General features: G+C 46.8%; 1 protein-coding gene across 6 annotated transcripts in view; it reads left to right on the top strand.

Annotated features, from left to right (window-relative positions):
• The first annotated feature begins 9,465 nt into the window (after positions 1-9,465).
• HIVEP1 (HIVEP zinc finger 1) overlaps positions 9,466-22,998 on the top strand; it is a 148,337-nt gene continuing 134,804 nt past the window's right edge. The window contains exons 1-2 of one of the 6 annotated variants that reach the window (XM_030314843.1): positions 9,466-9,684; positions 16,632-16,774. In XM_030314843.1, the coding sequence (XP_030170703.1) occupies positions 16,735-16,774 (40 nt within the window). In that variant the 5' untranslated portion in view covers positions 9,466-9,684; positions 16,632-16,734. Of the gene's footprint in view, positions 9,685-12,830; positions 12,950-13,201; positions 13,478-13,567; positions 13,751-14,063; positions 15,359-16,631; positions 16,775-22,998 lie in introns of those variants that run through there. The other 5 variants (XM_030314837.1, XM_030314841.1, XM_030314839.1 and 2 more) reach the window with 5 other exon arrangements.

Below are 22,998 nucleotides of genomic sequence, written 5' to 3'. Positions count from 1 at the left end.
CTCAAAGCATTATTTTTAGGAGATAATTAGGGTGGCGTGCCTGATTAAGAGAAGCTAGGAATGTTTGGACTGTAGCCCTATCTTTTCCAAGTTGATGCATTGGTGGACAACTGTGTTCTCTCTCCAGACACCCTCCAATGTTAATACTGGCAACAGTGGAGTACCACTGGATTAACCTACTACTGAGCAGCTTTTTATTTAATGTAATATAGAGTGTGCTTGCTGTTCATCTTTGGCAATCTTTTGAAGACAGGTGAGGAAAATATTTTTAGATCTATGACATTGACCTCTACATCTTAGGGTAATATTAATGAAATCCCAAGTCTTCTAAATGTTGGTGCTGGGAAAACAGGGGGTTGTTGGTAAAAAAAAAAAAAAAAATTGAGGGAATTGGAAAAACGTGGTTGGAAATGACGTCAAAATCGCAGGCTATGGGTAGTTGTAAAGAGCTAATCTGATTTTCATTGGAGAATCTATAGTCAAAAACCCAGGTGTCAGGGCAGCGCAAACTAGAAGAAAAAGGACAGGTATCCAATTCACAGACTTCATAGCACCTAAAAATAATACTGTTCTCGGTTTAAGAACAAACCATTCACCTTCAAATTCAGAAGCAAAGAAGAGAAAGAAAATAGAGCAGCAGAATGGAAAATAGTTACAAGTATGGAAATAAATCTTTGCTTAAAAGGATCCGGTCACAGTGGAAGTGAAGACGGAGAGGAAGGATAATGAGGAGATACCGAAGGACAGCATAAAGGGGACATTGCACATAGTGAAAGGATAAGAGAAAGAGCTACTTCGGTAGTTTTATAGAAGTAGATACATCCAGAGAACTTAACAGGCTCTCATTGTTCTTCTGTCAAGCATCCCTAGAAAACATGTCATGGCTATCACCCCATTTTACAGATGAGGATACTATAAATTGTTCCTTAGTATTTTAGCGCATGGATCTCAGCTTGCTAATTAGCAATGTATCTGAGGTGTAATTTGGCCACGATGAGAAACAGGATCGTTTCTTTCCCCACCCACCCCACCCCCACACAGGATCTTTAGTTTAACCCAGAAGAATGTTTCCTTGGACTTATCTGCCACACAACTGGTCAGTGTTCCATCATGGTACCTCAACACCGTCATATGTTTTACATTACCAGAAAAATCGGGCAAGCTTCAAGGAAATCGGAGTAGTAAGAAATCCATACTATTGAATCACTTGCTGATATTTCTGCACCATCCTAGAATTTCTTATTTAAGTGTTGCCCAAATTTATTCTGGCTTTCTTTGAGTTTGTGAGAACAGACACAAATAGTTTCTGGTGATTTTTTTTTTTGCAGAATAACAGCTTGGCCTTTTGGGAATATGAATCACAGGTCACGTCATAAAAGAACTGATGTTCGAAAACTTTTTTGGATACTCATTCGTTTGGGACAATCCTTTTTTTTTTTTTTTTCCCTAAATAAGGAAATAAAAAATTTCTTGATAAGAAATCTCATTAGAGGTTTGAGTGAAAAAAAATTGTGTGGATTTGTTTTAGTGGTATCAGAACGGCTACAAGATCATCAGTTGCTTAGAACATATGCTTAAGAGAAATGGTTATTGAGACTGCTAAAAAATATTTTTGAAGCGTATTCCGAAGCTAACCACATTCCTTCCCCCACTTGGACTGTAGGGTAATAGAAACTATGCTTTTAGAACAAGACAAGTAAGAGAAGAGTTACCGTCAGAGAACTGTCTGATTTACCTTTCTGGAAATCATTTCATTTTGTTCCAGAGGGGTGGACTATGGAACTTTCTGAGAGAACATGGTTACGAAACTGTTGTGTGATTAGAGCTCGGGAGGGAGGGACTGTTTTGACTCTCTTGTTACTATGTGAGGGCTGGAATTTTGCAACCAGAAGGTTCCACAACAGTTGGGAACGACAGTTGTACAAGGAGCAAAGCAGAAGATAAATGTGTGTGTCCTGTTCCTCCTGTTCTAAGCACCACACAGCACGACTGTGCCAAGACAAGATTTCCTGCTTGTATCAATATTTTTTATAATTACAAAACCTCCTGTGCAAAATCCATTAACGGAAAAAAAAAATCTCACAAATAATATCGACGCTGTCTTTAGGTTAGACAGCCATCTGGTTAGCTGATTTTCGCTATGCACACACACACACACACACACATATAGCCTTATTTAGATGCCTTATTATAATCCTTGTTGCATATGCAGTTATGTACTGTAAACGAATCTCTGTGTCCTCTTACAAAAATGAAAATAGTTGCAATTTACAAGGCACTCAAAACATGTTAAAGTTTACCGTGAGCCGTTATTGTCCTATTATTCGTGGCTTATTCTTATCTTTCATTCACTTACTTATCTCTTACTTGTATATTAGTATTACTTTCGTTTTCCTTCGTTTCTATTAAGTTCGTTGTCTGTTGCTCTTTCTCCAGTTTGCCCCCATTTGGACTTTGACTCTCGATTCTTGGGTTCCTTTACACTGATGCCCAGAGACATCTTGGCATAAAAGGAACCACCAAGAAAACGAGATAACCGATAACCTCAAAATCATAAATTAAACCACGAGCTCTCGCCAACAGAAACTTAAATGAAACAGTACAGAATAGTACGGCCCTGAGTGGAGGGAAGGAAAAAAATCATGGGTTTAAGGGTTGTTTACTAGAAGCAATTTAATTGCAAAATTTCATTCAGTGAACAGGTATCTAGAGAAAAGTTCTGAGAGCCCAACGACGTATTTAAAAAGCCAGAAGCGGGGCGCCTGGGTGGCTTGGCCGGTTAAGCGTCCGACTTCGGCTCAGGTCATGATCTCACGGTCCGTGAGTTCGAGCCCCCCGTCGGGCTCTGTGCTGACAGCTCAGTGCCTGGAGCCTGTTTCCGATTCTGTGTCTCCCTCTCTCTCTGCCCCTCTCCTGTTCATGCTCTGTCTCTCTCTGTCTCAAAAATAAATAAACGTTAAAAAAATTAAAAAAAAAAAAAAAGCCAGAAGCTGGTGAGTTTGGGACCTGGTCAGATCTGGGGTAACAGAGACATCAGTGTAGGAAGTAAACATTGGGAGTGAAGCTGTGTTTGGAGAAAGAGGGCACTTGTAAAGCTGGGAGTGGAGTTGTGGGGTCAGCAGTTTATTTACAGAAAGAAAAGGCTACGTATAACCAGTGATTTAGATGGGAAATGCGACATTCTCTTAATGTGCCGTTGAATCCTGTCCTGTAACCTGGTTTACACACCTAGTGTACTTCTGTGCCGATGCTGAAATCCCATAATTATAGACATGACCCTTATCAAAATGAAAAATTGCTAGAGATTATATATAATATACAGCATACATACGTAAATATGATATGTATATTTAAGCCTGAATTACAAAGTACAGTTACGAAAATATCAAGTATATTTTTGTGACAGTCCCCCCCTGTGTCCCCGGATTCCATGCTGCTGCAGATAAGCGAGCAAAGGGAAGACAGGGAGGGGGCGGGGGAGGTCTCGACGTTCAGGATGTGATCTTTTCTGCAGGCAGTGAGGGTCCTTGTGAGGCCATCCGTGGTTGTATTTGGACATGTTACTTAACCTCTGTAAACCCGACTTCCTTTTTTCAGTAACATGTGGATAACAACAGTACTTGTAATAAGCGAGTTATTGTTTTGGTTAAATGAACTTTGCTTCAGAATATTTTAGATTTACAGAAAATAGGCAAAGATTATATAGAGAGCTCCCATACACCCTCAGCCAGTTTCCTCCGTTGTTAACATCTTACATGACCGTGATACGTTTGTCAAAAATGAGAGTACAGGGGCACCTGGGTGGCTCAGTCCGTTAAGTGTCCATCTTCGGTTCTGGTCATGATTTGGCTCAGGTCAGGTTCACGAGTTCGAGCCCTGCATCGGGCTGGCCGCTGCCAGTGAAGAGTCCATTTCAGATCCTCTCTGCCTCTACCTCTCTTTCTCTCAAAAATAAAAATAACTATTTAAAAAATGAGAGTACATTGCTGTTAACTCCAGACCTTATTTGGATGCCACCAAGTTTCTCCACCTTTTTATCCCAGGATTCCATCCTAGCTACCATGTTGGACTTAGTTATCATGTCTCCCTCATGTCCACAGACTTATTTCAACATAGGAAAGGTAATAAATGTTAAACACACTCAGCAGAGTGTGGGAGATGCAATAAGGAATTTGTCGACACTTATATATATATGCTGCAGTTATAACTGGGTGACAGGCACTAAGGGCTTTAGAAATACCAGCTCCTCTACTCTCTCTCTTTCTCTCTCTCTCTTTCTCTCTCTCTCTCTCTCTCTCTCTCTCTCTCTCTCTTAAGCTTTATTTATTTAAGTAATCTCAACAGTCAACGTTGGGCTCGAACTCATGACCCCGAGATCAAGAGTTGCATGTTCTTCTAACTGAGCCAACCGAGTGCCCTTCATCTATGCTCACAATAATTCTTTCCTTCTTTTAAGTTTTATTTATTTATTTTGAGAGAGACAGAGACAACGTGAGCGGGGGAGGGGGAGAGAGAGAGGGAGAGAGAGCATCCCAAGCAGGCTCTGCACTGTCAGCACAGAGCCTGATGCGGGGCTTGAAGCCACGAAATCATGAGATCATGACCTGAGCCAAAACTAAGAGTCGGATGCTTAACGGACTGAGCCATCCAGGCGCCCCCAATTCTCACAATAATTCTATGAAGATTCCAATTACATCCACTTTACAGAGGAGTAAACTGAGGCACAGGAAGTTCAAGTAAGTTGCCCAAGATCGTGCTTCTGGCAGAGCTGGGATGCAGTCCAGGCTTCTAATCACCAGATTGCCTTTCTCTGTAAATGTTTAATACATGCTGTTATTGGGAGTAGATTCTGGAACTGGAGAATTCTGTCCAAGGCAGCAGGGTTATTACCAAGAAGTTATCTCCCAACCCCCATTTCTTTTTTTTTTTTTTCAATGTTTATTTATTTTTGGGACAGAGAGAGACAGAGCATGAACGGGGGAGGGCCAGAGAGAGAGGGAGACACAGAATCGGAAACAGGCTCCAGGCTCCGAGCCATCAGCCCAGAGCCTGACGTGGGGCTCGAACGCATGGACCGCGAGATCATGACCTGGCTGAAGTCGGACGCTTAACCGACTGCGCCATCCAGGCGCCCCAACCCCCATTTCTAAGAATGTGCCTGATTTTGTGCCCTCTTTAACCCCACAGTTACAGCAACCCAGAAAGAAAAGGTATGGAATATGGACTGAATTAGCCAGGAGCCCTCAGTGAATAACTTTCCCTATGGATCCCTTGCTGTGCCGTATTTTTCTTACTTTTATAAACATACACACCTATTTCTTTCTGTCTGTCTCTCCTTCCTTCCCTTCCTTCCTTTCAACATAAAAGGCTTAAGCCACGAAACCTCAACCAAAACTGTACCAAATGAGAAGCCTTTTTTTTTTTTTTTTAATTTTTATTTTAAATCTGGGAATGAAGAGTGAGAGCCAGCAAAGGCAATGGAGTTGCTGGGGGGTGAGAATCGGGGTTAGGATAGAAAAGGAGAAGGATTTGGGTGCAGAAAGAAAGAAGGATCGACTGGGGTTCTCCAGTCAAGCTCTGCCAGGAACCAGCTTGACAATGTTGTAGGTACACATGGCCACTTTGTATTTCCATTCCCCAGCTACAAAATAAGCAGATCCCTTGTAACCGGATTATATGACATCGGGTCCAGAAATTCAAACATTCCAAGTTGTTTCAATGAAAATACAGAAGTAAGAACACAGTGAAGCTGGCATGAAAATCTTGGTAGCTAAACCGACAGATGAGCAGGACTCAGTACCACAAACTATTAGTTTGGGGCCGTCTTGAGAGTGGGTCTTGCCACCAATAAAGCGGGATCTGAAAGTAACTGGCGGGATTGCACACGGGTGGAAAGGAGTTGCTGTGCAACAACATTTATTTATTTATTTATTTATTTATTTATTTATTTAAAGTTTGTTTATTTTGAGAGAGACAGAGACAGTGGGAGTGGGGGAGGGACAGAGAGAGAGAGGGAGAGAGAAAAATCCCAAATAGGCTCCACGCTGTCAGCGCTGAACCCCACACAGAGGCTCAAACTCACAAAGCAGACCTTGAGATCACGATCTAAGTGGAAACCAAGAGTCCGTCACTTAACCCACTGAGCCACGCAAGCGCCCTTCAACAGACATTTATTGCGACACCGTTCCAGGTGCTGGGGATTCAGTGGGGAAGAAATCCAGCCCCCTTCACTCGTGGCCCTCATATTCTACTTGAGGGTTGAGCGATAACAGACAAGTGAATCCATAGGCTAATTCCAGAATGCTGGATGTTATAAAGGAGATGAACGCAGTGATAAGACAGAGAGTATGGGGTAGGGGAAGGGGTACCCACACTTTAGGTAGGCAGAGGTAGAGAATGCTTAATTTACATGTGTTCCGATTGTGGACACAATGGGCGAGATGAGACCCTTCGATCCTGTCGCGGTCAGTAAAATGGCCTTTATTTATAATGCAGTAAATGTGTATACAAAAACAGCTTTCCACAGGAGGTTTGAAACCGTCTTGCTAGAAATGTTAAAAAGTGGAGTACACAGCACTGTTTTAAGAGGTACTTAGGAGTAATTCTTCGGGAAATAGGAGACTCTACTATTTCACTCAATCCTGTCTTCACCCCTAGGAGGAAGGTACTAGAACTTAAAGAGATGAGAGCAACCTTTGCCACAGTCACCAGTGACCTCTCTGAGTGGAGCCCAGGCATGAACCCAAAGCCCACCTTACTTATTTCATCCTCAAGGCCCTGACAAGACTCTTTCCCAGGTCTGTATGGATTCGTGTAAAGATAGTCCCGGTGTCTGCTCGGGGCTGCAACGTGCCCCCCCCCCCCCCCCACCTCCAAGTTCATCTGGTAAAGCTTTCCCCTCAGTGTGACTGTATCTGGAAACAGAATCTTCGGGAGGTGAGTTGAATGAAGTCATAAGTATGGGGCCCTGATTCTGTAGGATTAGGGTTGGTCTGAGACACTAGAGCGAGGGCTCACTGGCTCTCTATGCGCACACATGGAAGAAGCTCAGAGCAGAGGTGGCTCGTGGGCTACAAGCCACGAAGGGAGGTCTCACCAGAAACCACATCAGGTAACCCTTGATCTTGGAATTTCAGCTTCCAGTTCTGTGAGGAAATAAACTTCTATTGTTGGAGTCCCCCAGTCTTTGGTATAGCAGCCCGAGCCGACGAATACAATGTCTCAGATTGCACTCGCTTGCTTCCACATCGTTAGATCATGGATAAAGTTGAATTATTCAGATCTCAGATAAGGTTAAATGCCATCGCCGCTTTCTTTTTTTTTTTTTTTTTTAAATGCTTGCTTATTTTTGAGAGAAAGAGAGGCAGAGCACGAGCAGGGGAGGGCCAGAGAGAGAGGCAGACACAGAATCTGAAGCAGGTTCCAGGCTCTGAGCTGTCAGCACAGAGCCTGACTCAGGGCTCCAACTCAGGAACCGAGAGAGCGTGACCTGAGCCGAAGTTGGACGCTTAACCGACCGAGCCACCCAGGCACCCCACCAATCCCTGTTTCCAGTGCTCGTCAGTAAGCCACTTGCAGACGTAGTTTATGAGGCATCGTTTTAGGAACTGCAAGAATCACTTCCATCGGTCATTTCTAGCCTTCTTTTAGCCCTTTAACAGAGAGTGCACCAAATAATACTCAATAAAGTCTCTTATTCATTGGCATTGAACTAGGTGCTTTTAAATGAAGTTAGAGACCAGGTTTCTTGTAATAATGTATCCTGTAAGGTTAATAGTATCAACAGCGGCATAAATGTGAATTAACTCATTCTTCTTAAACCTAGACATGGTTAAAATTAGTCATTCTCTCTCCTTGCCTTCGTCCATCACATCATCCCGACTTCCCCCATTTTCATCACCCAATCTACCAGAGTCGCAAAACCTGCAAATACGGAACCTTTTTTTTTTTTTTTCATTTCTTTTTCTTCTTTTTCCACAGATGTAGAACATTCTGGAACTCTTGTAATGTGTTTTCACAAAATATCGTCATCAAGCTGTTAGGCATCTCCATATTCTCTGGGCTCCAAGCATGGATCTATGACCTACTAGCTCTGCGGCTGCAGGTAGAGTATTTGGCACTCCTAAGCCTCTCTTCCCTCACCTGTAGTATGGGTTTACAGTGGGGATTAAATAAGTTTACACAGGAAAGCCTGACAAGTCGTAAACGCTCTCAAAAACTGTCAATTACCACCACCAGCATGCTGCTACCATTACTATAGTAATATATATGCCGCTAACAAATCTACTCTAACTCATCTGGGTAGAGTTATTAATAGCTTCCCTGGTTTGGAGGCTACCTTTATGTGGCCACTCTGCATGTCTCACATTTGCTCTGATTTTCTGTTCTAGCCAGCAACACTCTCACACATAGTTCACTTGCTCTCCCCTCCAAGCTATTCCCCTTGCCCAGGATGTTGCTGTCATACCATTGCCAAATCATGAACTTTCTCGCCTTCAAAATCCTACTCAGAGCTCAGTCTCAGGATGGAACTTTCTCTGATAATCCTGCCCTCTACCCAATCCAGAAAGCTCTCAGCAGTCATGTAAATAAGTCTGTATAACTTTAATTGGCTTTGTTTATAAGCTTCTTCTTGTATCTTTTTTTCCCCTCTAGGTATTTTTTTTTTAATGTGTTTATCTTGTCTCCATTAATTTGTAAACTCCCAGAGGGCAAAGCTTGAACACACCTTGGTGTTAGTATTAAGTGGATGAACAGTTAGGACTGAATGGCAGACAGTGCAAACCTTGTTGATTACTAATCTGTTAAAAAAAAAAAAAACCAACACCCTTCATTAATGCTTTCTTAGTATTGATGGCCCTGAGACTGCTCATCTAATGTGAAAATATATCTGGTTTCTGCTAGTGTCCAGTGAAGATAAAATCAACAGTTCCAAGTTTTCCATAATGTGAGGGGGACGGTGAGGGCATATTCTGATCTGTCAGACTAGATACGAAAGGCATGTTATTATGGAGATTATTTTCTTCAGAGGTATATACTTGTCTCTGCAAGGCTGGGGGTCCATCTCAGAAGAGAAATAATATTTACTTTCAAAACAGGTCTACAAAGCAAACAAAGCCTCAGAAAACGTACAATATTCAAAGTTGTGCTAAGAGAGGAGGGGAAAGGAATTTAATTTAGAAGGCCTTTGTGTGTGTGTGTGTGTGTGTGTGTGTGTGTGTATGTGTGTGTGCGTGTGTCTAACAGAAAATACCACATGGTCCAGCTCTCCAGGATCACTAGGTAGGTGGATTGTTCATTTCGGTCCCGGTAACAAAGGACAGCCTGGGCAAAGGGTCCTTTCTCACTGCATGGGGGAAGAAGTGGGAATCCTTTACCGTGACCACCTGCTTCCTTCGCTTCAAACCGGCACAGAAAGTGCCAAATACCCGTATATCATTCTCGGCGCGGAGCCCACGGTATAAACCAACGTAGGCGGTGCACTAGATAACATCAAAGCCCCAGGCAGGGGCCAGAAAAGGGGGGGGGGGGCAAAGCAGCCGAGGGAATGAAGCGCCTCCCCCTAGCATTTCCTCTCACGCCCACTTCCAACCTAGGAGGCTTTTGGTTTCTGCTTTTGTTGTTTTTAAAATTAAAAGTTAAACCCAGGAAGCTTTGGATCAGACTTTTTGCGTTGCAGTTCGGGTAAGTTTTCTCTGGGTTCTTTTGTCTGGCGTCTGGCTTGGCAGTAGCCTGGGCGTGGGGCAGAGTTGGCAGAGCGGGCGGGGAAGGTTTTGTCGCCGGGTCGCCCCGAGGAGGAGGGGATTCGGCCGGTGGACGGGAAAGCCCGGCGCGCGCGGAGGGCGGAGGGCGGAGGGCGGAGGGCGGAGGGCGGAGGGGAGGGACGGGCGGCGGCGTGACCCGGCGGCCGGCGGGGAGGAACCTCGGGGATCTCCGCGTGGCGGCGGCGCTGCCGGGCCGCGCGCAGGGCGGAGGGCCGGGGCCGCGGGGCCGCGCCAGGGGGGAGCTCGAGCCGGGCCCGGCCGGGCGGCCGCGTGGGAACCGGGGCTGGAGGACGCGCGGGCGGCGGTGGCGGCGCGGGGCTCGGTGGACGCGGCGGGACGGCTGGGTCCCGCGACCCAGCCGCAGCGTGGACTTGTGTTCTCCCAAAACTGCTCAGCGAGGAAAATGTGCGTAGAGCCCTGCCGTGACACTGCCCTCACTTGAACCCCACTCCCCGAGGGGGGCTGCAGAAGCGTTCACACGGCCGGCAGGGTTGCAGCCAGAGTGAAATGGGGCCGTAGGAACCCTCTCTCTGTGTCCCCCCCCTCCCCCAGAGTATGGTCACCTCCCCCATTGTTCCAGAATTTTTGACAGTTCAAACTGCTGTTCACCCTTCACATTTATTTTCTGGTTAACACCTCCCCCCCCATATTCCGATACTATTTGAGAAATTGTGTTTAATTTGCCACAAAACAAGCCGAAACTAGCTACTTTACCGTTCAGCTGGCTTTGCCTGCGTTCTGATAACTAGGAAGTTAGAACTGCAGGCAGAGTTAGGAAGAGAAATTGCATTTAGGAAATTCGAAACTAGAAAATACGAAACTGTTCCGTATTGCATGTATTTCAAAGCAGAGTTTTAATATTGATTTGCCGCCCAAGAAAGTTAAATTGTGAGTAGTCTATTTAAGAAAAAAAGTTCTTTAACAGGCTGAAATGACAAAATTGTCTGTAACTCCAAATTGCAGATTTAATCTGTTAGAAAGCTCCTAACAGTGCCAAATCCCATATAAACATTGTGTTCACAGTGTGTATTTGTTATCGATTCACCAACTATTGGGTTAAAATTATATTCATCCAGTTAGCATTTTGATTTAGCAAGTGACACTAGGCAGAATTAATAATTATCAAGTTACCTTAATCTTTATCTTGGGACAGATTAGGTATACTTGAACATTTAAATGAAGGCTTATTTTTTATTCAAATGCCCAGTTGGACTTTACCTAATTTTTGTGACTGCAATCCATTGGATGGCATCTACTTTTATAAAAGAGAGATGATTACATCACTTGGAAATTTTAAAGATTGCATTATTTCACTGCAAGGTTGGGAGCATAGTATGCTAAAAAACATCATTTCAAATTTAGGCAGTTATTGGATGATCTTTGCTCTTATGACCAAATTTAGTTTTTAACAGATATATTTCCCCCTTTACGTGACATGACTTTTGGTTACAAGCTTGCCTTTACCGAGTATTCCATTTTTAATCATTGCCATTCTGGTGCATTAAGCTTTTTTTTTTTTTTTAGCTCAAATGAGCTAGAGGTAGGATTTCCTCAGGGAATTTTCGGGGTCAACCCTAGCAGGAAAAGCCTAGATGTCTTTATGGAAGCCCCAGGGAACAAAACAACTCAAGTTTTCACAGATGGCCCACATAGTGGGTGTACGGTCGTTTAGCATTTTTATTCCTTAAAAGGGGAAAGCAGTTTGGTTTAATCTGAGAAATTTTTATGCATCAAAATTTGTGTTTTGCCTTATTCCTCCCAAGTTCAACGCGGCTCCTTAAACCAGTTCACTTTTGCCTGCTTCTTTAGGTGTACGTGTGGAATTTCTGAGCCCCAGATTTCCAACCTTCTTTAGTAATCTAACCCCAAAGACCTTGTTCGACACCCTGGTCCAGCCCTTCCCGATTTATTTCCATAGATTACCACTTCTTGCTTCCTCTACTGCTTTCTAGCAGCAAGGGTCAAACTCTGGTTTATGGTAATTACTCCCTCTTCCCCCTCTCCTCCTCAGCGTCCTAGGAGCCTAGTCGGCTGCCCGGCACCAAACCTCCTTTTCTGACCCTAAAGACCCCTCCCCTCCCTGACCCAAGCTGTCAGGCGGACCGCTAAGGGTTAACCTCGCTGGCAGCCCGGGCTCTGGGAACCACCAGCGGGCTTTGGAGCGGCCTCTGGAATAACCTTGGCTTCCCTCAATCTTTTAATAGAACATCCGCCACCAAGAAGTGGTTTCAGTTCAGGGTTAATAATATGTCCCCTTCCATCCTCCAAACCAACACCCCGCCCCCTCCCTGTTTTTTTTTTTTTAAGTTGTTTTTCAAAGTTAATGAGTTTCAAGTTTCACAATGACTTTCCCCTTCCCTCCACGCGTTGCTGAGGAAACCCCCTTGGGGTCCCCCCCCCCCCGCCCTCCCTTCTCCTTTCCCCTCCCCCATTCGGCCCGGGCGGGGGGCGGGACTGGGAGACCCCATGACGTCACTGGGCCGGCCCACATCCTGCTTTAGAAAGTAAAGAGACGGTAAAGAGAAACTACCGCCCCGCCCGTCCCCGCCCCTCTTCCCCGACCAACCGCCCCCAACTGCGCGACCCGGCCAGGCCTTCCCCGGGCCGCGTGACCGGCTGGGCCCGCCCCTCTGCCCCCGCCGGGCGCCAGTCCCCGAGCCAGCGCGACCCCGGGCTCCCGCCCCTCGCGTCCCTAACCCCGCCCCTCCCCCCCTCGGGCCGCGCCGCCGCCTCCTCCGGCACCCCCACCTCGTCCCCGCGGCGGCCGGGCTGGGCGGAGCCGCGGGCGGGCGACCGGGGGGAGGTGCGGTCCCGGGCCCGCCCCGCCGGGGAGACCCGGGGCTCCGGGCTCCACGCGAGCCCCGACCGGGGCACCCACCCCACTCCCAGCCTGCGCAGGGCCGCCGGCCGCGCCTGTCCACTCGGGCCTCTGCGCCGGTAGTGAACCCCCCTCGCCCCTCCCCCGCCGAGCCCCAGCCTCAGCCCTCGCTGGGGGACGCCCCCTCCCCCGCCCGCGCGGCTCAGCTCGCGGCCTCCCCGCCTCCCGCCCCCGGGGATCCCCTGCCGCCCCGCCCACCCGCGGGAAAGCCTCGGACCTTCGCCCTCCCTCCCCCGCGCCGCCCGGCCCGCGCACCTCCCGCCGCCCCTAAAGACGCTAAACGTGCCCTACTCTGCCCCGGGGAGAGGTAAAGCCCGCGCCCGCCCTCCGCGCCCCGGGCCCCACGGACCCGGGGGCCGCTCGCCCAGCCTCGCCGCCCGGCCCCCCGCTGCCCCCTTCCCGGCGGCGGCGGTCATGCCGCGGCCCGGGGCGCCGGCGAGCGCGGCCGCCTCCCCCGCCCGGCGCCTGCGGCCCCCGCCCGCGCGCCCCGCGCTCCCCCCCCCCCCCCCCCGGCCGGCTCCCCTGTTTAATATTTCAGCGCTGGGTGGTGTGAGTGCCAGTCGCCGGCCTCTAGTGTGGCTGCTGCTGGGGCGGCGGCGGCGGCGGCGGCGGGGAGGGGGACGGAGCCTGGGGGCCGGGAGCAGCGGCGGGAGGAGGCTATGTTTGTGTTTGAGGTTGTCAAGTGAAGGAGGGATCCCGGGCGCCGCCGCCGCTGCCGCCACCGCCGCCGCCGCGCGGGGGTCGCGGAGATTCCGAGCTGCGGCCGCCGCCATCAGCAGCGCAGCTCCAGGGCCGGCTGCAGCGGCAGCGGCTCCGCCGGGCGTCCTGGCAGCAGGTTCGGCGCGGGCTCCGCGGCGGGGGCGCTGCAGCTGGGAGGGCGGCGGGAGGCGGGGGGGTGGGGGGGGGAGGGCAGGACCACTTCCCCCTCCGCGGGCGGGGGGCGTGCGGGCGCGTGTGTGTGTGTGTGTGTGTCTGTGTGTGTGTGTGTGCGTGCGTGTGCAACCGCCGACCTTGCAGAGGGGATGGCTGCGTGCGGGAGACACTTGCCACTTCTGGGCGCCCTCGCAGCGCGCGAGCGGCCCGAGCTGCGGTCCTGGGAGGCGAGCAGGTACGGAGGGACTCAGCTTCCCCACCCCGCGTTCCAGCCTCAGACGCATTTTGCAAGAGGGTGGGGGGTGAGGGAGACCAGGCCTCGGCTTCCCAACCTCCCGGCTTTGTGGCTTTCTTTTCCTTTCGTTCTTTGCTCTAAGTGCCTGTTTACTCCCAGCCACCTGGGTAGTTTCTTTCCGGGTTGGGAGTACGCGCCTGCAGCAGTTGGGAAGTGGGCGGTGGGTTTGGGCGAGGGTCGGCTCTGGCTCGCCTTGGGGTCGGGCTGGGGACGGAGTTGCTGGAGAGGGGAGGGGGCGGTGGCGGAGCCGGCGGCGAGGAGGAGTCTCAGGGCTGCCGCGCTCGCCTCATCCCGTCATCCTCCTCCTCTCCTCCTACTCCTCCTCCTCCTCCTCCTCCTCCTCCTCCTCCTCCTCCTCCTCCTCATGCTCTCCGCATCCACTCCGGGCTCCTTCCTGAGCTGGCACTTCCATTCCCCCTCCTCCTGGCATGCGAAGCGCTTTGTTCAGTGCAGCGTTGCAGAGGGGTTTTCCCAGGCTCCGCCCTCCACATTCATTCATGTTTTTTCTCCTTGCAACTGTCTTTACGCTTTTTGATCCTGTCATGGTTTTGCTCCATGTAGTATTTATTTCTTTCCTGCAAAGGAACGGTTTATTACTCGTCCTAGTCGCTCCAGTGCCGCTGTCTTTCCCTATCCTCACTTCCCCCCCACAAGGGTTTAAACATGGGATGGACAGCTAGGGACAGTGGGTAGGTAGGGAACCGGGTAGCCAAGAGCTGTTACTGATTGGGAATTTGCATATTTTATATTTAGGCTCCTGATTCGGGGTCACGTGATTGTATTACATTCGGAGTTCACGCTTTAAAAACTTCCAGATATCATGACCATTTAAAAGCTTTTAGTTAAGCATTCGCGCAATTTGTCTCTAATGTCTCGGAATTCTCTATTGAATCAAGCTTCGTGAATCGGATGGTGGATGTATTTAATGCAGAGAGTTGAGGAACCGTATCTTTTATAGATCATTTAGCCCTGTGATGGTATTTTGCCATCATATTTCGTATTCTTCCCCGTGCAGTTAAAAAAAACAACAACATTGCAAATAATTTTGTGCAGTACCCACACAAGGCCTTACCAGGCGTAAAACACTGAAGTCAATTGTAGCCTCCTTCCAATTCTTCACTGCTATAATGAAATAATAAATTTCCAAAACCTTATACAGGAGTATTAGATCCAGTCTTTCCCATATAGGCTTTCTTAAGGAGTATTAATATTTGAGTGTTTTTGTGTGCCAGGCAGTGGGCAAAGCATCAACATTGTTTAGTTTAGACCTTATAACCACCCTATGGGGTGGATACTATTTCTTAGTTTTAGTGTTGGGAAATCTGATCTTCAGCGAGGTTAAGTGCCTTGAACAAGGCCACACAGTAAGGGGTAAAAACCTGGCTTTGAACCCAATCTGGTTTGACAGAAAACTGTATAGTCCTGACTTGTGTCCTACAGCCTGTTGAATAAAACCACAGACTAGGTATTACCTCCGCTGAGGGAAGAAGCACTGAAGAGTAACCAAGTCACTCGGTGCCATATTTTTTAGTCGCTGACCATGGGCAGGTTAGTCAACCTCTCGTCTCTCGTCGTCTTCTCTGTAGAGCAGATAAATGATAGCTATCTTACCAGTTATTATTAAGATCGGATTAGGTAATGTGTAGAAAGTACATAGGCACGCCGCAGGTGCTTAGTAAGTATTCTCAGTTTCTTCTGTAGTACTGGATATAACAAGTTTTAAACAAAGCATTCCCATCCCGTTCTTTGTGTCTGCTTCGTGATTAAACATAATTTCATGTTTATCATCGCATTAGGCTTTGCTTATCAGCCTCATTCCGGGAAGTTAAAACTAAGCTGGAGGATCCTTGAGGATCTTGTGGCAGAGGAGACACAGGTGGCCAGTGTGGGAAGAGGGATGATCAGGTTTGGGATTATTAACGTTTTGGCACATTGCGTTTCCGATCACCGTCTTCAAAGGACAGAAGTCAGGACAGACTAGGTTGTGCTGCAGTAACAAATAACTCCCAAAGCTCAGCCACTTAAGACAACAAAAGGTCTCTTTCTTGTTTATGCTATGTGATGATGACCTCAGGTCTGTGTTGCAACACTCACTGTCTGGAACGGTGCCTGTCCCACAGCAGAAGGAACAGAGAGTGCTAGAGGATTTTGCTTTGGTAATAAATGGTACAGCCTGGAAGCAGTGGGTGTCTCCTCCACTCACAGGTCATTAGCCAGAACTGGTCGCACATTGTAGCTAAATGCAGGGAGGCAGAAGGTACAGTCCTACCACAAGCCTAGAAGAGAAAGCTGGAATAATTGGGGAGCAGCTCCGGTAGCAACCACATATATTAACTGAATTAATTCAGTAAAACAAGATAAATGAGACATGGTCCTTGTTCCCAAAGTGCTTATGGACAAGCAGAAGTATTATATATATATATATGTATATATATATATATATACATATATATATATACGTATAACATATATATGTGTGTATATGTGTACATATTATATGTATAACCCTTGTATAGCCTAACGCTATACTTTAATTGTACCCTGTGATGTTACTGTAAAACATAGCTGAGTGAATCTTTTTTGCTCTTGTTTGGTAAAGGTACGGTGATTTTCTTTTTCTGTTTTCTTAAGGAGAAAGCCCAGATAGTAGCAAAATGAGATGTCCTATGGTTAATTAAAAGTTAGTAAGTGATCTTCTGCAGGTGTTTCTAGCATGGTTATCTTTTGTGGAGATTAGGTTAGTGCCAAACAAAGCCATGCTTTTGAAATATCTTTTTCCTTTGAAGGTAGTAAAGTGTGATTTTTTTTTTTTCATTTTTAGCACATGGATTAATTGATGGATGTTGAGTTTATGGAGCTACCTTTTTGTGACCTGCACTTCCCACAGTTTCTGAGAAGAAAAAGGAGCCCCTGAATCAAAAAAGATGCCTCGCACCAAACAGATTCATCCTAGAAATCTAAGAGGTAAGATTCGGCATTAAGTAGAGGGATGGTTCACAATAAATCGTATGATAAAGTATTTCTTGGGTATCAGAAACGGCAGCTCACTGGATGGCAACCCTGCCCCATGGTGAGTGCCAGGAATGTGCCATTTCTCTTGTTTTACTGCCACTTTTCCCGTGTGATGCCCGTCTCTCAGGAAATGCTTCGTCAATATTTGTGGAATGAATCAATCCAATTTGACGAAATGACAGTGCCTTCCCAACCATCAGTGTGGGTATGAAAATGAGAGATTTACTTTCTCTTAACAGGGACCGTGTTTGCTTCTCGGAGTCTGAAATGAATAGTGGGATATCCTCTGCCAACCGGATTAATGGGAATTTTTGTGCCCCTCCCCCACACTGCTTTTGAGATTTGTCTTTGTGCTGGTCTATACATTAGATTGGCAAGAAGTGAAGAGGGTTGTGGTGGCCATTAACTCAGACCATCATTTGCAGAACTCAGAGGCAAAATGACCTATGTTTCCATGAGGAAGCAGTCGTTCCAAATTACGTACATTGTATATATTTCGTACAAAGGTGAAAACATGCGCGTTTCCCCTTAGCTGTGAAGAGAGATTTTAATTTTAGGAAGGTGAGTTTATTTTAGCTTATGGTTTTCAAATAGTATATTGGTTAGTGTGTTACAGCAACTGGGAAGGACAATTATCTTTTACATTCAGTTTCAGCAGGTAAGGGTCTAGCAGGGCTAAGCAAAGAACGGTTACAGCAAATAATTCCCAACTGAGTAAAGTAGCTTAGCGAAATATTTACCATTACAGGAAAAAAAAAAAAAAAAGGCGTTCTCAGGTACACGCAAGGTAAAAAATTAAGACCAAACCAATTAATTTGGAATGTTTCTTTGTGAAATCAATTCAGCCAGTCACTGTGAGGTGGTAATTGGAAATGTGGTCAGTCTTGTGGCCTACTTGAATCTGGAACAGTGCTGGTTTCCTGCCGAAAAGAGTACTGGGACTTTCTGCTGGCAGAGGTGGCTGCCTCAGACCAAGTTCAAATTGATGATTATAGCACCAGTGTTTAATGAGGTGAGGATCTAGATGGAGACTGTTAAGTCTTGTGCGTCGAACTCTGAGTTTTCAGAGTTACATAGAAAATGCTGAAAATTGACCGTGTATTTGCCCGTCCTCCTCGCTAGCATCTGAGCTCCCGAAAAGTAGGCACTTTGTCTCATTTACTACTGTAGGCAGAGCCTTCACGCTCCTGGGTGCCAGCTGAGGTGGGCGTTTAGAGTCTTGGGCCCAGCTTTTATAATTCATCTGTCTGAAGAGGGTGCCCTGTTCCAGCGTGCACAAAGGCAGCTTTGGGGGTTGTAGGCGCCCCAGGCCCGCACAGGTCCTGGCAACTAATAGGAGCCCAGATATTCGTTGACAGGAATGCCTGATTGGTCTTAAAGTATTATTCATGAGGTCATAAATAGTAAACATTTTTCGTATTTCATATACACAAGCATTCCTTGGAGTTATTGTGGGTTCTGTTCCAGATGACTGCAGTAAGGCGAATATCGCGGTAAAGCGAGTCAAATGAATTTTCTGGTTTCCCAGTTAGCGTAAAAGTTATGTTTATACTCTGCTGTGGTCGATGGATTTTGCAATAGCACTGTCTTAAAAAGCGTACGTACTCCAGACATACTTCATTGCTAAAAATGCTTGTTCTCATCTGGGCTTTCAGCAAGTTGTGATCCTGGATCACAGATCGCCATAACAAATATAATAACGATAACGGAAAAGCTTGAAATGTCATGAGAATTACCAAAACATGACACAGAGACACAAAGTGAGCAAATGCTGCTGATCTTGTTAAACACGGCGTCGCCACAAACCTTCAGTTTGTAAAAGACAGCATCTGCAGAGTGCAGTAAAATAGAGCCCAATAAAATGAGGCGTGCTTGTCCTTTATCATGTTCTAGATCCCATGGCTATCCAGAGAAATGCAGATGTCAGGCCACAGACTGTTTTCCCTCCTGCCCCAAATGTACAACCCGGCAGGTAGTTGTTGGATGCCTTCAGGTGCCACTGTTCTAGGAGGTAGGGACAAAATGATACTCAAATGTGGACCCTGAAAGAAGCGTGGAGTTGAGGAGGGGAGATGGGTGAACGCATACCTGCGCCAGCGTGGTGAGGGGAGAGCAGAGGTATGAAGCCTCCACAGAGGCCGGGCGTCCTACTGTGCCCTGATGTGGGGGCAGGGGGAGTTTGGCATGGGGCAGGGTAGGAAGAAAAGAGAAGCAAGGGTACCATCTGAAGTAGGTTCTCTTCAGGGGCCAAAGGAGTGGGAGAGGGTGGGAGATTGGAAGGGGAGAATTAGAAATCAGATCCTGAGGGTCCACCCCGTCTGAGTCTTAATTAAATAATTAACTATTTTTTAAACGTTTATCTTAGAGAGCGCGTGTGCGCGCGCTCAAGCTGGGGAGGGGCTGAGAGAGGGGGGCCAGAGGATCCGAAGTGGGCTCTGCGCTGGCAGCAGATAGCCCGATGCGGGGCTCGAACTCACGACCTGACTGAGCCACCCAGCTCCCTCTCCAAGAGAACTTGAACTAAATTGGGGTCTGGCCCATCAGTGAGTCCAGAAAGTTGTTTGGCTAAGGCAGTAATGAGCTCTCAGGCACCGAAGAGCAGATCAAAGTAGATTAGCCAAGGTGGTGGGACCTGCAGAGTGGCGGAGGGCGGGGGGGGGGGGGGGGGGGGGGGGGAAGCAGGGGCGGGGGGGGGGGGAGCAGGGGCAGGGGGGTGGATTGACTGGGGGTGTGGACAGCGCAGCATGGGAGAGGTGTATCCCAGCCAGTGAGCTTAGGCAGCCGAGAAGGATGAGGGTGAGGCTGTTCTGGGTGGGGAAACCCAAGCAAACAAAGGCACAGAGGCAGGAAAGTGCTAAGATGTAACACTTTCAGAGTTTCTACTTCCCTTCCAAAAAACGTATTTGATGACTGTATCCCCAGGCACAGTTTAGGGGTTAGAGTAAGCAGGCATGTCCTGAATTGTAATTCCTCTGCTATTCCTGAATAAGTCCATTTTGCTGGTTAAAAAAAAAAAAAAAAAGTAAGCAAGCTGGTAAACATTAGGGATGAATTTTTTAGCATTTATGTTGTATCTCACTGTGACAGTTGAAATATCCTGTTTGTTTTGCTTTACCTGTCACCCGCTGCTTTGACTGACAGAAGACTTGTGTCAGTTAGCTCTGAAATAGGGAGAGAGGAAATCAGAAGACCAGAAAGCGAGTCACAGCCCAGTTTGGACTGCTCACACTGCTTTAAGTGCATTTCTTCTTTTTAGGCCTCCTTGGAAAATAGTTTGCAAAGTAGTTGTCTTGTGTTTGGTAATTAAGTCAACAATAAAAACATTTCTGCTCAAACTCGGATTATATGTTTATTATGCTTTCGTGGCAGTTTTAATTCTTAAAATACAATTTTCCTTTGATTTATTCTCAGTTCAGCTGGTATTGGTGTGGTCCAGTGGATATACAAAGCTGGAGGGTAAACATATTACAGCTTTCTGGAATGTAAATTTTATTTGGGGGAACTATACACACATGTGTGTGCGTGTGTTCATGTACAAAAATATTACGCAAGTATAATCTATCATAGAGGATACAAAATTTATATGGATTGAAATTAGGCACGTCCACACTTCAGTCCTGCGAGAGGTGGAGTTTACACTTCTCCGATGTTAAGGTTCTTTAGTGGACAGGTATGAAAAGAACTGACATGTGAAGGGCAAGACATGAATTTGGGGCAAAACGGAAACAGTTAGAACTGATGGGGAATCTGTACAGGTTGTAGGAGGGAGGGTTGTTGAATTCTCCGTCCTTGGCCCTACAAACCACATAGAACCTTTGTCTCCGGTGCCAGTCTGCACGAAGCAGATGGGTAGAGTTTAACACGGACATGTCCTTTGCGAGGTTGAATAAGAATTTCTGAAGAGCATGAGGGAAAACACTCGGGTGTTCAGAAGAAAGGCCGTGTGTTGTCCTAGGTTCCCCGGAGAAGGGCTCTTGGCCACTATATGGCGGACTCCCGGGCTGGAGCTCCCATGTGTGGTCTTGGTGAATGTGCCACCTCTGCCCACCATCACTCCCTTCTGATCCCCCGTCTCCCCTGCCCTCCCAGGTCTTTACTTGGACTCAGGTAACCCGATGGAGGAGCCGGAGACTTGCTGGGGTTCCATGTCAGTCCTCCTAAGAGAAAGGGCTGTTTTTCTGCTGCGCCGGGCATCATTGTGAATGTGGTGCAAAACTCTGGGGAAGAAAGAAAATAGGTGTTAACCTATTATTGTTGAATTTGGGCCTAGGGTTTCAAAGACTGATCTACTTTAAGATCGGAAGTCAGTGTTAGATAACACCAAGTGTTAACCTTTTGCAAAAAGGTGAATTTTGTTTAACCTTTTGCAAAACATATTTGGGGACTCTTGGTGTGGCTGTTTTTCATTTTTATGGTTGAGCGTACTTGGCTCTGAACGCACTGCTTTATTTTGACGTGAGAAGCAGAGTGTGAGGTCCACACATGTGGGGTCCGCGGAAGCCCATCACCTTGTCAGATGAGGCCCAAAGTCCTGAGTTTGGCTCCGACCCAGTTTGGCCTTCTCGTTCTCCTGTGTCTGATGGGTAATCTGCCATTTCAGGAGCCCAGCACACAGGCCCAGCGTTTCTGTGCTTGCCCTTCTTTCTGGAAAGTATTTCTTTTCCTCTCTCATTTCTACTGTTTTCTTTCTTCATGTAGGAGACATCTCTGCCAAAGATTTTTCTCTTCATCTTTGAGCTTTCTCCCCTTCTCCTCCCTTCTCCCCTGCCATCTCACTCCCCAGAATACAGTAAGCCTCCGTTGCTTGTGTCTACAGGTACCTGACCATACTTCTGATATTGCATCATATTTATTTGCCTGCAGACCTGTTGTCTTAGCCGGGCATAACTTACGTGTCAAGATAGACTGTTCTGGTCGTCCCTCTGTGTTCAACAAGAGTGTATCTGCGCTAGCTTATTAGCGAGGTAGAGGGTTAAAGATGATTTACACTCTGGAAATTTGTTTATGCTTTTGGACCTTGGTTAGCAAATGCTTCTTCTGATATTTGGTAGCCTCGGATGAAGAAACCTGTTAGAATACAAAATTTTAATCGCCCGAACCAAGTAGTTATTACTAACTTCTGTTTTACATGAGTTTTTGCCTTAGGATTCCCAGAGTTTATCTCTTTGGCACGTTTAATTAATATAATGGTAAAGAGTTTGGCCTCATGTTATCACTGGCTAGCTGTGTGGCCTTGGGCAAGCTGCAAGCATTGGATAATGCGTGAAGATTAGATAATACGGCAGCATTTAGCACGAAGCCTGACTCCAGGTGAACAATGCGGAGTTGTGGCTTACTATAAAGAACCGGTTTATGCCAAACTCCTGGGTTGCATTTGCTTTGCAAACAGAGGAAGCCCAGAAGCATGGTGTGATGCTGCTTCTACGGGTCTGCGTTAATTACCCATAGGTCTTACTGTCCTGACTTGTCTAGGGCTTCGGACGTGGGGGAGAGACATCACTGTAGGAAAGAATATGGGAAGGAAAACTCTTACTGCCTTCTCAGTCTGTACCCATTCAAACCTCACCTCTTGTGTTGAATGTAGTTGTCAGGAAACTGATTGTGAAGTCTTCTGTTGTGTTATAACTGCATTTAAAAGGGGCGACATTCATGATCCTGTAGGACAAAAGCCCTCACTTGTGTTTAGGTTGAGAGATGGCACCAATCCCTCTGTCCCCTGTGCTCCCCTCCTGTGTGGGCCCTCGGAAACCCTGTAGGTGTATTCAGGAATAATCTGATGAATGTGGTTATTTTCATTTGTTGTCAGCGTGTGGAGTGATTGTTGGATCACCACTCCAGTGGTTTGTTGGGTAAATCATCTGTCTTTTGTTTTCCTGTGATGTAGGGATGGTCTTATTGGGCTTATAAGTAGAATAAATTTAATTCTGATGATTTTGACATGGAGTTCCAGCCGTTTCTACATTTTTTTTAATATATATATTTAAATGTTAAGTCAGCAGTTCTATGTTGACAACCTTAAGATTTGAGAAGTCAGAAATCTTGTAGGGTAAACACCCCATGGCTTATTGAAAAAAAAATTCTGTATATGACTGCAGCTAGAAAGGAAATAAATAAATAATTTCACTTATAGTTTTTGGTGCTAAAGGTAAGAAAAGTAGTGAAGTTATTAGCAGCTA

Source organism: Lynx canadensis, chromosome B2, assembly GCF_007474595.2.
Source record: "Lynx canadensis isolate LIC74 chromosome B2, mLynCan4.pri.v2, whole genome shotgun sequence".
In the NCBI taxonomy this organism is placed as follows: Eukaryota; Metazoa; Chordata; class Mammalia; order Carnivora; family Felidae; genus Lynx; species Lynx canadensis.
This window is presented reverse-complemented; position numbering and strand designations above follow the sequence as displayed.